The sequence below is a fragment of the Mauremys mutica genome, chromosome 7, assembly GCF_020497125.1.
Source record: "Mauremys mutica isolate MM-2020 ecotype Southern chromosome 7, ASM2049712v1, whole genome shotgun sequence".
Taxonomy (NCBI): Eukaryota; Metazoa; Chordata; order Testudines; family Geoemydidae; genus Mauremys; species Mauremys mutica.
Window position 1 is genome coordinate 111,202,088 of NC_059078.1, and position 14,679 is coordinate 111,216,766.

At 42.5% G+C, this 14,679-nt stretch overlaps 1 protein-coding gene across 7 annotated transcripts in view; it reads right to left on the reverse strand.

Moving 5' to 3' along the window:
* TACC2 (transforming acidic coiled-coil containing protein 2) overlaps positions 1–14,315 on the reverse strand; it is a 150,351-nt gene extending 136,036 nt beyond the window's left edge. For 2 of the 7 annotated variants that reach the window (XM_045024286.1, XM_045024288.1), the window contains exons 1-2: positions 13,303–14,313; positions 12,152–12,262 (exon numbers count right to left, since the gene is read on the reverse strand). In XM_045024286.1, coding sequence (XP_044880221.1) covers positions 12,152–12,262; positions 13,303–14,087 — 896 coding nt within the window. In that variant the 5' untranslated portion in view covers positions 14,088–14,313. Of the gene's footprint in view, positions 1–12,151; positions 12,263–13,302 lie in introns of all 7 variants that reach the window. The other 5 variants (XM_045024287.1, XM_045024284.1, XM_045024291.1 and 2 more) reach the window with 5 other exon arrangements.
* Positions 14,316–14,679: the final 364 nt, after the last annotated feature.

Below are 14,679 nucleotides of genomic sequence, written 5' to 3' on the forward strand. Positions count from 1 at the left end.
AATAAATTGGTTTGCTACAGATAGCTCACTCAGCTCCAGTACTGAGAATCGGCATCAATACTGACAGCAAGAACTGAGATCTGGAGCAGAGGTAATATTACAAGCAGCTGCTAGAGAGGATGATTCTCTCTCACCTCCCTTCTTCTCCCTCCCCAAACCTGAGCAGCAGGAAACCAGGAATGGAAAAAGAAGAGTTAATGGGATTTTCCTGGTGCAGGTAGGGGCTCCCAGCTATCCTCTGGTGCATGGGGAGTCAAGGAGGGAGGAAACAGAACAACTCCACTTTCATCTGGAATCCATTTTAAAAATAGCTTTTGCAGGTACACTAGCCCTAGAGGACAGAAGAAAAAAAGGGAAGAGACTGAGGGGATTTTTTTTTTTTGGTGTGTGGAATATTTGTTTTATTTTTTAAAACATATTGTCGTGTTCAGTTTTTACACTAGACTTCCCATTTAGTACTTGATACAGCAAGTAGTAAGTTATTGCATTAAAGGCTCCTCTCTCCCAACAACCCTTGATCTTGGCAAACATCCATAGCCAAAGCTTATCTGAGTTCTTGCTGATAGGGCCAGTACTAGCATTTTTTACCAGGACTGAAACACATGTTGCCACCAACTCCCTACCACCAAAAATATTACTGACTCAAGTCCTAGCTTTCCAACCACTGAAACGAATAAACCACCGACTGACTCTTGAACACCATGCTCACACCCAACTCTGCATTAATGTGAATGAACAACACCATCTCAGACGACAAAGAAACTGGGTAACCATGGGGAGGGGTCATGAGATGATTTTTTGGCTCAATTAATCCATCCCCTCTCTGTTTATTCACTCATCTCTTATCGCATCTCTAATCCCAACTCCTTCATTCATCCAATGCCATTAAACTTGACACCCCCAACCCCATTCCATTGCTGCTTGAGTTCTCCAGCAATTTATTCAATTTCTTCCCCAGTGGTCCTCCTGGTGGAAATGGAGTTGTTACATAATAATCCAAGAACATTGATAATTTTATGGATACTGTATGTGACCTATTAGTAAAATGAAGTTACTGTACGGACGGTGTGTTACTAGACATCCCTGTATGAACATACTGATCTAGCTGAACAGGGGACTGATGGAAAATGACCAGGGAAGGAATAAGCAACCTCCCAATAAACTCTTTGGGGGCAACTGCATCCAGGCTCTAACCGGAAGTTACGCAGCTGTTTTGGTAGGAGTCTAGAGATCAGAAGGATATTAAACAGTTAAAAGGACTCTCCAGAGAGCATGTTGAGCGTGCTCTTCCTGGTGAGAGCAACTGACCTGGATGACAGAAACACAGGTCCTGCTAGGGTAGCTGAAAGAAGTTGGGGTCTTTCCCCAGCTTCTGGGGAATGGTAAGACTTAGGGAAGGACCGGCAAGCATATAGGGTGTTTATTGTTTTAAGACCAGTTTTTCTCTTAAACGCTTGGGTTCTAAATAATGTAATTCTTGGTTTTAATAGTCTGTCACTATAAACCACTGGACAAAGGTGCTGGAGAGAAGAGAACTGCAGTGCTAAATTTAAGTCAGGCCTGTGAGGTGATTACAGTTAGTACCTGAGGTCTGCAGCCGAAGGCCCAGTCTGAGAATGGGAGAATCATGTGATTCCACCCCCAACAGAAGTGATGGCTCAAGGCCCAGGACCTGAGTGAGACTTCTCTCCAGGAGGCCTGGAGGAGTAGCGATGGAGTCAGCCCTTATGCACGAGGTACCCTTCCTCAAGTGAACCACAAGGCCACTACCCCTCTCCCCCTTAACATCACTTCTCACCAAAAAGCCCCCAAATATTTGCTTGGACACCTACAAGAAATTAGACAAACTGATGATCATTGATATTTATAGGGGAAAAACCCAAGAAGGGATTGTATGTTTTTATCCCTTCTCCGCAGCCTTCATTTATTAAATGGCTTAGATTTAGCTCTCCTCTGGCTAGAGACTGTGTCTTATGTTTGGACAGTGCATACTATTACAAATCATCATTATCGTAACAACAGTTTACATAGGGGTGTGCATGTGTGTGTGTTGGGAGGGTGGAGGTATGTATCGTTAAATCCTGACCCCCTAACCCCCAGCTGCAAAAGCAGATCCCGCTGCTGAAAAATTGGGAGGCAGCTTGTTCTGTGTGCATTCTGATGAGTTCTAGCACTTTGGTCCCAATCCTGCAATCAACAGTATTCATTTGGGCTCCATGGAGGGCCAGCACACATGGTACATTACAGGATTGGGGCCAAACATAACCTGTTGCAAACATTCTCCTTTGAGAGAGAGGGAAGTTTATCATTAGCCCATACCAAGAGGTGAGACTCCTTGTAGCCTGGGTGGCACACTGCACTCAGAACCGCCCCCTTCTTCCCCCAAGGCTTTTTCAATCAATTACCAGACTTAGGTTGGTTCAAAAACCCACACCCCCATCATGGGGTCTGATTTATTCAGTTTTCTAGGAAGGGTGACTGACTTTGTTGGTTGCCCCAGGACACCCATCTTTGGGTCCCTATAAAAGTCCTGCTCAGCTCTTCATCCTGGTTCAGGAGACACGCCTCCCAACCCCCTTCCTGGAGCTGGAATTATGCTTCAAATTCTCACTACCTCAAAACAGGAGTCCCCCAGCTCTCCTCCTTGGAGCCAGGTCATGAGTTAACCGGTCTCCCTGTCTCTCTTTGAACCAGAGTCCATCCCCCCCGCCCGCTCCTCCTGGAACAGGGTATATATACCCATCAACGAAACAGACACTCTGTCTCTTCTTCTGCCAGGAGCCCTAGCCCTCCTTCTGGAGCCGGGTAATTCAGGCCGTTATTACCTCTCCATAGATAAAAGTCTCAGCTCTCCTCCATGGTGCTGGGTTATAATGGAGGGCCCGAGCCAGCTTCTCCCTCGTTTGGCCCATTTCCCCTAAATTAATACTCAGGCTAGGAAGATCCATCAGGCAGCATTCTTCTATTGATGGTGTCTGCGCTGCTATGAGGGAGGAGACAGTTGGGTCCCCTACTCCCAGCTCACCCTCAATTGGTTGGGTGAGAGGGGAGCCTTGCCCCCACCCTCTCTACAAGGCTCCTGGTCCTAGGGCCCTTAAGGATACAGTGATGGGATTTTCTCTCAAGCAACAATTATTCCTGGGACCACTTCCTCCCTCTCTCTCAAAATATTGGCTCTTTCAAACCTTAAAGGGCCAAGCCATGTGACAGGTGGGCTGACTAGTAGCAACCACTATCCTTAAGAGAGCAGACTACCTCATCACAGTCCTATTTTACAATTATGGAAACTGAGGCACAGAGAGCTTATGGGCCAACACTTTCAACCTGGGTGTCCGAAGTTAAGCACCAAGTCTTTAATTCTGGATTCAAATGCCTAACTTTAGGTGCCCACGTTTGAAAACTCTGCACTGTGTGACATGACAAAGGCCACAGAGGGAGTCACTATCAAAGCAGGGATCTGTCCCATTTAATCCGTGAGACCATGCTACTAAAGCTGCCCCTCCTTGTGGCTAGAGGAGCTGCCTCAATGCAGGCAGATATCTGCCTGGGAGCTAATGGTGGCCCTAGCACCATTAGTGGTAGCTGGGCCAGCACTCCCCTCTTCAGCTGTGAACTTAATCTGAGGTTTTTCAACACACTATGGCAATATAGCCAGCCTCATGTTTTAAAAAAACTCATGAGTCAGACCTCAAAATGTTCCCTTCCCCCCACCCCCAATAAACAAGTTGTCTATGCCCCTCTTTACTGGGTACAAAATACAAACACCCACAGACCTTTTCTGCAGAATGTAACCTTATATTTACACTGTTTCCTGTACATGAATACAGCCTCATGAGAACTATTTGTGGTGGCTGATCATTAGAGCTGTGCAAATCTCAGCAGTTTTGTTTCTTAAGACTTTGAGAGAACCTCTCTTTCAAGTTAAGTTTTGCATAGGGGTTTGAACCGCCAGAATATCACTGAGTTTCAGGTTTGAACAAATCATATTCAAATTTGGAACCACCAAATTTTTCCTGGTCTGGAGTCAGAATGATAGGAAACCAAAGACTTTTGCATAGTTTCCAGTTGAAAACAAAAATTGGCCCAAGCTATCTTGAAAATCAGCCCAAGTTTGCTGAAAGTTTAGTAAAATTCAGTGATCAATCCCTTTGGCAGCCCCAGCTGTTATTTGTGAAAACCAAACAAACAAAGGAAGCAAACAAACAAGTAGCGGGACTTTGTGGAGAGGAATCCTACTGCAGAAGTTTCACATATCACTGTAGCATTTTCAAAAAATTTAATCAAATAGTTACACAATTCTTGTGGACTGCCGCAGTAATCAGTTTAATATTTTGCATGAATGAGAGGAGGAATGAAGCTATCATAATGAGTTAATACCAATCAATTTTGAAACAGACAAATCGTAAAACTACCCTAATTGTTAGAAAACGACCAATTGTATGCACACTTGGGAAGACAGGACTAGAAGTGATTGAGTCCAGATCCCTTGCTATGGCAGGCAAGCCTGTGTATAATCAATTTTGCCCTCCCTTTGAAAAACTAATCCAGTTTTCAGTGAGCGCTGAGTTATTCTTAGCTTTGATGCTTCTATCAGCAAGAAGTGAATAACAATGTTATCATAACAACAAATTCCAAATGCTTCACGTAAGCTCATAAAATCAAAAGGGTTTTACTGATTACATTGTTTTATCTTTCATTAGCCAAGTTAGCTGTGAAAACAATGGGGTTCAAAGGAGTAAAGGCAGGTTGGTGACCTTCAGGAGCATAAAAGCCTGCGAACAGGAGCATAAAAGCAAGCATGTTGCCCTTCCCTGAGCTTTGCATGGGCTCAGTAAGTATAGAGCACATCATCAGAACAGGAACTTACACTTTCTAGGAACACTGGTCACAGATTGCATCTGTCCACAACATCAGAATAAATCAGTGCATGTGTGGATGAAAAAGAGTGGCTAATTATGGGCCAGATTGGCAACCAGTTTAGGTCCTGTCCAATTTACAGATCTCCTACCTCCTTTGTTTGCTACTGGGGCAGTTGAGAGAATCTGAAGGGCTCAAGCTAAGAACTTCCCAGTTTAAACATGAAGGGAATGTTAGGCAGGGCATACCCGGCAAAGAACACTTGATTCTGCAATGCATCCCTGCTGCTGGTCTTTAGGGTGTGTCTACACTGCAATAAAAAAAACCTCACTGCACTGAATCTCAGAGCCCTGGTCAGCTGACTCCGGCTTATGGGGCTAAAAACTGCAGTGTAGACATCTAGGCTCAGGCTGGAGCCTGGGCTTTGTTACCCAGCATGAGGTTTTAGAGCCTGGACTCCAGGCCAACCCTGGACATCTACACTGCAATATGGCGCACAGCCCCCAGCTGTGACCGTGCCACAGGTCTTTTACTGCAGCATAGACATGCCTTTTGAGACCAAGTGCCAAATTTTCTGTTGGTATCACTGCATTGGAGCAGAGAATCTAGACTAATGTTTGTTGACTTTCAGACTATGCTGTGAAGACCTATCTATTTTTCCAGGCTCCTTCCACTGGGATTTATCAGGTGAAGGGAAATGAAAGCATTTAAAGTAGAAACATTCTAGAGACCAGAGTCTTACTGAACTCTTTACTAAAAGAAGATCAGGACTGAAGGGAGAGAGTCCTAGGGATGGCCTTCAAAGAAAGGAAGGAGGTGAGACTGAGCTCATAAAAGAGGAGAGACCCTGATATGTTTGAAACACATTCAGTGATTAGCCCTTCACTAAATTAGGTCCTGATCTTGAAGGGCACTCAGCATCTTCCAGGAGTATACCCTTAGAGAGTTCACAGCAAAGGCACCTACGACTGTAGTGACTAAAGTCTCAACAAACTGACAGGACTTTCTGTCCAAGGCGAGGGGAGGGGGCACCCCTTGTGGCAGGGTTGGAAAGACTTCAGCCTACTAGGGCCGCATGAGACTGATGGGTGACCCCTGGTATGTTTGGTGCATGTTTAAAGCTGTTTATTAGGTTTTCTCTGGCATGCTTTTACCTTAAGAATAAATGTTCTTGCTTAGAAAGAGCTGTGTGGTAACTTGTAACTGCTGGCAATACACTGTTCATAGCCCTTGCACAGAAAGCAATACACTGGCAGACTGGCTTCCTGAGGATATCACAATGTAAGACAGAGCTGTGCAGCCTCAAAACCCCTGGTCAGGAGGGAGCGGGACAAGGGCCTCTGCTCAGAGACAGATGATGGCTAGAGACCTAAGACCTCAGACCACTGACCTCCTGGAGTGGACCATGGAGGGGCAAAACAGGTGCAATTACCCTGAAACTGTGACAATAAGTATGCAATACAGAAAGACTGATCCAGAACTTTTCATGCAGGTATACAGCACCAGCAGCAAGCAGTACCTGAATGCTAAAGCTTAGCTAATTTTGCCTAAGTCCCAAATGCTATTAACACTTTGGCTTCCAAGCACCTAGGCCAATACCTATTTTGTAAACAGAAAGCCTATCATTATATCAACATGCAGGTTACATGTCATGCCAATTGAAAATTCTCTGAAGTCACATTCAAATTGTCATGATTATGGTGCTTAGTCCAAAGTGCCAGGTGAGAATGATTACATACTGCCTGCACTGGATTTGCTTCTCCAAGTACCACACAGCCCATTGAGTGTATCTCCATGCTTGATAAGGTAGGCTGAGACCAGGGCCGCTCAGAGGATTCAGGGGGCCTGGGGTCTTCAGCGGCAGAGGCCCCCGCTTCGGCGGTAATTCGGCAGCGGGGGGTCCTTCCGCTCCAGGACCCGCCGCCGAAGTGCCCTGAAGACCCGTGGCAGGGGCTCCCCACTGCCAAATTACCGCCGAAGCGGGACCCGCTGCTGAAGTGCCGGGTCTTCGGCGGTAATTCAGCAGCCGGGGGTCCTTCCACCAGAGCAGGACCCCCTGCCGCCGAAGACCCAGAGCGAAAGAAGCTGCTCCAGGGGCCCCGAAAAACTCTCGTGGGGGCCCCTGCAGGGCCCAGGGCAAATTGCCCCACTTGCCCCCCCCCCTCCGGGCGGCCCTGGCTGAGACACAGAGGCAAACACAAATTTGAGTCAACTCTAAGCATTCACTTACCCTTGAAATTACAAGTGTACTGCCAATTGTGGTCACTGATATTTAGATATGGGCATTGAGCCATTTGCCTGGCCAAATCTATACGCCCAACTCATTTGAATCTCACTCTGAACATACAATACATATGTTTGACCTTTTCCATACAAAACAATGTCCCACCCATAGGAATTGTCGGGAAGGATAGAGCATATGACCTTGGTTCAGAGTCAGGAACAGAGAAAGGAAAGAGAAGGAGGGAGTAGTTGCAGAGCATAGTCAGAGTGAAAATGGAAAGCAAAGGAAGAGGGAAACACTGGGAATTCTGGATCTTAGAACATCTCTGAAGAGGAGTCTTTGTCGGGGGGCACCAGCAAGATGCAAGTCTGGCCAAGATGCAGAAAAAACTGCACAGAGAAAATGACCGTGTCTATAACTGCTTTTCTCTGAATTGCCCACCACAGGGTTCAGGGCTGGGACTAATCCCTCTTTACAGATTCCGTTAGTAACAGGGAAAATAGACCTAATTGCAAGGTGTCCAAATTTGCAAAGAGAGTACAAAGAGCTGACATATGGGAAATATAAGGAGGTTGCAAGGTTGAAACATACATCTGGGGAGAACTACCAGGAACATAAAAGAATCAAAAGTGTTTTAGATAAATGAGAAAAAGAAAGAAAGAAAGAAAGAAAGAAAGAAAGAAAGAAAGAAAGAAAGAAAGAAAGAAAGAAAGAAAGAAAGAAAGAAAGAAAGAAAGAAAGAAAGAGGAAGGAATTTAGGAAGTCATGGTGCGTTGATTCCTCATACACTGAAAATATCACAAAGCAATACTGCATTTCCTTAACAGAATGCTTACATTTTATTAAACAGAAATAATGTTTCTCTAGAGGCATTAAGGGACCTTTTAACTTTAAAAGCATATGCAGTATCCAAGTCAATGTCAGTACCTACGTTAAGAGTATATTTCTCAAAAATATACTTGAGTGTAATTGAAAAATAGCAAGGTCCACCTGCAGCTGGCAGGGGATGGATTAGTAAATGAATATTTAGTTCTTTGCTTTCATGCACTTATCTCCTTTAGTGCATAAATAGATTAATTGAGGTAAAATGTTTAACCAGAATGCTATGATGGATCTGGTTCTCCATTACTCTACATTTTGTGTAGCCAATGTAGTGATATCATGGGAGTTATATTTGGGTAAGGACTACAGGACCAGTTCCCTTGTGATTAGAAAGATAACAGTTTACTAATGGCTATTCCTATGAGGGAGAATGAGATTGATGGACTGGAAAACAGAGAGAAAGAAAATGGATGCTAGAGTGCCAGGAAGAAAGGCAAATAGACAAAAAAAAGTCTGATGAAATCAGATACCCTTCGTTTTATGTGAATAGCTTCAGCAATTTTTTGTTCTCTGTGTTGTAATCCTGAGATGTATGCAATATCTGAAGAAGGAAAAAATACAAAATAGTGAATTCTGAAGTGGGGAATAGAGGGGTGTGGAACAAGGGGAAGCTGCATAATCACAGTTCAGATTCAAAATTAATTTTAACGCAATGATTCTGTTTTCAAACACCACAGGTCTCAAATAGGCATAAAGTTCCAGCAATCAGAACCTATTTGAGTGCACAATCTGAGAAAGAGCTATGCATTCCATACCTCACTCAGAAAGACTGTTAAAATATTTAATATTGTATTTTCTATGCAGAGGGGAAAAAAAGATCAAGTCAGTATTTACTAAGGAGTCAACATTCTTTTCAGACAGCTTACTAATCTTGCCAATTTCCAACTGCAAGAATAGTGCATGAAAGAAAATTTAAAAAACATGTCTAGGCCAATTTTACTTATAGGATTACTGTCTGGCCTACGTAAATAGAATAAAGAGGGTTTTTCAACTTACCCTGCTCTGTCATAGAGTGCTGTGATTTATTTGGCATGTAACAATATTGTTTAGCTTTATAAATGACATAGCTTAATACAGGTATAAAAGAGAATGAAAACCAATGTAAATATTGGAGGGAACAGGGTCTGCACCATTATGGCATGAGCTTCAATAGGCATCGGGTGCAATTTTCAAAAGCACCTAAGAGATTTAGAGTAGGGCTGGCTAGAAAACAAGAATTTCATTTTGCAAAAAATGTTGAGGTTTTGACGTGTCTTTTCATTCCGACGTGGAACGAAAACAAGAAGAAAGAGACACCCACCCCAGAATAACCAATAGCCCTGGGGTGTGGGAAACTCAGGTTCAAGTCCCTGCTCTTCCTTCCCTTCCTCCCCCCCCGACAAGAAATTCATTCTGTTACCTGAGAAATCTTCCTTACACAAGTTTCAGTTTAAATGAATTAGCGTGTTCGGACAAAAACATTTTCTCGAAAAATTCCCAACCAGCTCTATTTAGGAGTACAAGTACCATTGCATAATGCCGTCCAGAACTCCCAAGGCACTCAAGAGCAGCAGGCATGTTGCTAATGCCACTTAAAGAATTGCAGCACACTCTATCGTTCACCACAAGTCAGCTTTGCTGGCGGGTTCAGAGTGGGGGCCATAGCTTCATCTTTGGGGTAACTGCGCTCAGAAGAGATTGTGCAATCATATCTGCAGTTGTGGCCAGCTTTGTGGCTCTTTACACCCTTCTCCCCCTTGCATACCTACACAATCTAGTCCCAGTTTAGTAAACTGAGCATCTCCAACCCTCTGAATTGTCTGGAAGTTCACTAAAAAATTGGATACTTTGTCAAATCAGCTAATCTATTCCTAGCACCTAAAAGCAGCACATCTGGGAATGACATCACAGCATTTAATCATTAAACCTCCCAGGGTACTTTTTCAAGATTGGATATTGGTTCTGGTGTCCCAGCCAAATTCCAGTATAGCTACAGAAATGTATCTACAAATGCCTATACCACTTTAAATTGAATACAGAATTTTCTTCATATCTTTTTCTAAATGGTTGTGATGCACTGCTCAATAACTGCCTTACTCCTCTGCAGAGGCATATCAGTGGCAGGTGCAGCGATTCCTAAATATATATGGGGCCTATGTTATTCAGTTGCACTTGTACAGGAAGTGCCTCTATATAGGGAACCTCTTCTCTCAGCATACCTATGCAGCAACAAGAGCACAGGATGTCATTCTGGTACTCTCTTGTGCAAAAAAAGGCCCCATCTAATTAAAGTGCTAATTAAAGACTTCCAAACAATGGCAAGAATTGGCAATACTGCAGGAACTAGTAAAGGAAGTTTGATGCCCCTGGAGAAGAGGAAGGAGAGGATAGTCTCCCTCTCCTTCTCCTGAGGCTTCTGTAATCACCAACAGCTTTGCCTGCATCAGAGACTGGCCAACACAATCCTCCTGTTCCTACTAGTAGCACTTTGCTCCACTTTCCCCCAGAAGCACAAGAATTTCTAGCATAACCCACTCTCCTGAAAATAATCCCTCCACCCAAGGCTTGACATTAGAGAGGAAGGAATATCCCCTTTACCCAGGTTAGGTCTCAGCATAGGTTGGTGTTAAAGGGGCACTGTTTGGATCTCCCACTTGTACCACCACCACAGAAGCAACCACCTAGCCCCTACCCCAACTAGAAAGTAGAGGATGGTCCTGAAAATTAAGAATTCCATCTTCTAAAAAGATGCCTAAAAAAACAACAATAATTTAGGCCCCTTCTATCTAACACAACTGAAGTTTCACTATAAGGTATCTTGGAATGGACTAGGGTTGAAAACCACTCCTTACGTAACACAAGACACACCAATTTCCTTTTCCTAACAAAACACCTATTTCCACTCAAATACCCTGGTTTGGGATTTTTCATGACTGGAATCTCCTCTGCCCTACCGCAGATAGACATCGCAGACCCAAGTTCATGTGCCATTTTCCTCACGTCTGTAAATTTTACCCTGGATATTTACTGTAGCAAAGGGACAAACAGATACCACTTTTTTAAGGCAGAAGATCCTGGGACTGGGATACATGGGACAGAGTATGAAATTAAACAAAAGACGTTTTTAGGCTGCATATCTGGAAATATTTGCTAACAATGAGACCCATTGGATTGTGGAACAATCTGCCAAGGAATGTGAAGGAAGCCCCTGTTCTTGAGTTATCTAAAAATGGACTGGTCAATACTCTGAAACAACAGGGGATAAACTAGCTGGCTCAATAGATTTTTTTAGCTCTATTTTTTTATATATATATATAATTGCATATTCTTAGAAGACGCAAGGCTAAACAAAGGCAGGTTTCCCTCTCTTTACCTGTGGAAGTCCTTGTTGTGTGAAATATACACACAGAGATTTCAAATTGCTCTGCACGCAGTATAGCATATGTACTGACAGTCATATAGATATAAAAGTTACATTTGTGCTTACAGAAGTAGCAGCTGCTTGTTGGTACAAAATACTCATAGTGGAAAAACAGGTGACAATTAATTCAAGTGTATGCAAGTATTAAGCAAATAACTTATGAATTGCCAACAGCTGTTCCAAAGACCTCACCCTGTTTGCCACAGGTATTAATTTAAAGAATGATACCCACCCTAATTTAAACACATACACACACTCTTTCTTGGCTTCTGAGCTATTCTAGACCAGGCAGACAGCTGGTATGATACACTGGAAAACAACTACACTATGAATCCTCCATCCTTTTTAAAAACAGACACACACACAAAGGAAAACAAGTTCAAGAGATAGATTATGAAATTTGGGATCTAATTTTATCCTATCAGTTTACAAACAGATTTCTAAGGAGACCAAAAGAAAAGAATTTTTTTGTTAAACTTTATCACACCTTGGTGGCTTTTTTAGTGTATATTTTGTTCAAAGAAGTATGCTGTATTAAGCCTTTGTCCCATAATTACATAGAAAGGAAGTAAAACCCCTATTTTTTCACCATAATGGACAATATTAAAGGATGGAGAACAGAGATCTTAATTTTCCCCTCATATCACTGTTTTATCATTGCAACTTTAAAGAATGTGACATTGATCAACATTATTTTTCCTTCCTATTCAATTACATCTTTTACCAAGAAAGAATGCATCTAAATAGAGCATTATTGCCCTCTGCAATACTTAAGCTTTTCACAGTACCTTTCTATTCTGATGTCATCTCTTGCCTCATCTGAGGTGGCCTTGGCTGTTACAGCTATAGCATCCTTTTCAGATACAGGAAGGAGAGAATGACAGGGCTCAGGGAAGTTGCTGAGATTATGGAAAAAGCAGTGATATGATTAGTTAGTGGAAAAGAGGTCCTTGGTTGATATTCTTTTGAATTAACATCTATGCTCATGCTAGAAATTCAAAATAGTGCTGCAAAAATGCACAGAAGAAAACACATTTCATTTACTGTTTTTAAAATAAAAAACATGTTTGAGGCATTCTTGAGCTCCCAACAACATGTTTTGCACATCCACAAACCTTGATTAAGAAAGCTACACATATCAACTCCTAGTCGGTACACAGATAATATACAAATGCAACCTCAGTTGATTGAATGTCTTTGGGGACACTTAATATTATCAAACAATCAACTGCATTATTAACGTAATTAGCAGGTGTACTCCTCAAACCCTCACCCCCACCCCCGTATTCATCTTTTGTCCATCTTCTATTTAGATTATAAACTCTTTGGGGCAGGAACCATCTTTTTGTCCTGGGTTTGTACAGTAGCCTAGCACAGTGAGGCACTGCTCCATGACTGGAGATCCTAGGTGCTATGGTAATACAAATAATATTCAGTATATCAGGGAATGGGACTGTTTTGAATAACAGTGGGTCAAGATAACAGAGGTTAGAGTAATCAAGGTTGTAAGGTAGCTGAGTTTTTTAACTTTAAGTTTGCAGTCTACAATGAAAACACTGCAGGCTCAATTTTTCAACTAAAGCACACCTATTAAAGGCTTCTAAGTGTAATTTGCTTTGCTAACTTTAGGCAATGCAGTGTGAAAATTGGGGTCATTACAGAATCACCACAGAGGAGTTTAAGAACTAGGAAAGGTCAATGGAGCTGTTGAAGATCAAGGTCTTTACAAATCCCAAAAGGTCACTTCTATTATATTTAGACCTTACAAGGTATTTAAAATTTCTTCCACTTAGACCAATTTTTGGTTAAAAGTCAATGGTAGCCATGACCATCTGAAAACCTGCACCACAAACAACAGATTTATATGTCTAAAATGTATCCCTCTGCAACCCTAGGACAATGACAACTCTGTCTCACAAAATTAATTTAAAATAAGTACCTTTCTGTAGGTAATCCTTCAGTAACCATGCCCAGAAGTTCATTGATGTCATGTTTCTTAGGCTCAGTGAATGAAAGGGTTGGTACCTTTCCTTTGGCATCCAGCGGTGAGCTGTCGTGTTCTGAATGCATCTTGCTCCATTGATTTTCAGAAGCAACATTAAAATCTGTACTTAGAAAATCCGATTCGAGCTCCATCCCTGTAATAGTTTCTGAGTAATGCTTTTCTGCTTCTGTCCCTTGATCTTGAATGCTTGCTTGCAAAGCTGCATCACCTTCACTAATTAATACTGTGCCTGTAATACCTGTTTCAGGGGTGACTCCAAGTTGTTCATTGCCACATATAGAAGCTTCTGCCTTTGCTGTGCTGAACATGGTGTCACTTTCTTCCTTCACATCCCCCTTAGTCACACTGCTGAGTTCATGTTTAAAGTCAGCCTGGGAATGATCATCATGGCTTAGTTCATTTTTAAAGTGATCTATTAACCCATGTATTGTTGCTTCCTTTCCCTGCTGTGAGTCTTGAAGATTTCCTAATATTTCCAGGCATTTTCTACTTCCCAAAGCATCCAGCATCATATACGTGTCATCCTGAGACTTAATTTCATGCACAAGATTACTGTGAGTGGATTTCTCTTGGATTTCACCAGACAACATACAGAGATCATCTCTTTTTACTTCAGCTTTGAAGATGTCTTCTTGGACAATGGTTGATGCTGACACGTTGCAGGTACCATTGATAGTGCTTGGGTCACAGTCTTTACTTTTCTTCTGCTCATTTGGCATAAAGTCCTGGCACTGATTTTCATAAAATATTAGATCTTCTGATTTTGCATCACTTTGTACAATTAAATTACATTCCTCTGCCTCTGGGATGGCTGCACTTTCTAAATCATTCTTTGGAACAGTGCCTGCATCTTCTGAAAAGGTCCCAGGAATTGTGGGCTGGTCTTTATTGTGATAAGATGCAGTTAAGTTTGCAGCTTCGGTCCCATCAGATGAAGCAGATTCCAGCTTTTCTATCTCTTGGTCCACAGGCGCTCCAACATTCACACTGCTAGTATGTGTACCTTCCTCTCTTTCCATCGGACGGCTTTTTGTGCTGCCAGTTTTGCTGTCCAGCTTTCTTAAATTCGTAAGAGGCAGTTCAACAGATTTAGAACCATCCAATTCAGAGATTTTCTTTTCTGACAAGGTACCTGGCTGTTTATGTTCCTCGTTTTCTGGAACCTTTAGTTCTCTGAGCATGTCTTTTTGCTGTGCTGACTTCTCTTTGGGAACTTTGCTAAAAATCTCAGAATCCAAAGGCAACTCTTGTCTCTCTATTTCTGAGCCACTTTCTTGTTCTGCATTATTGATGCTTCCATTAACTCCTTCA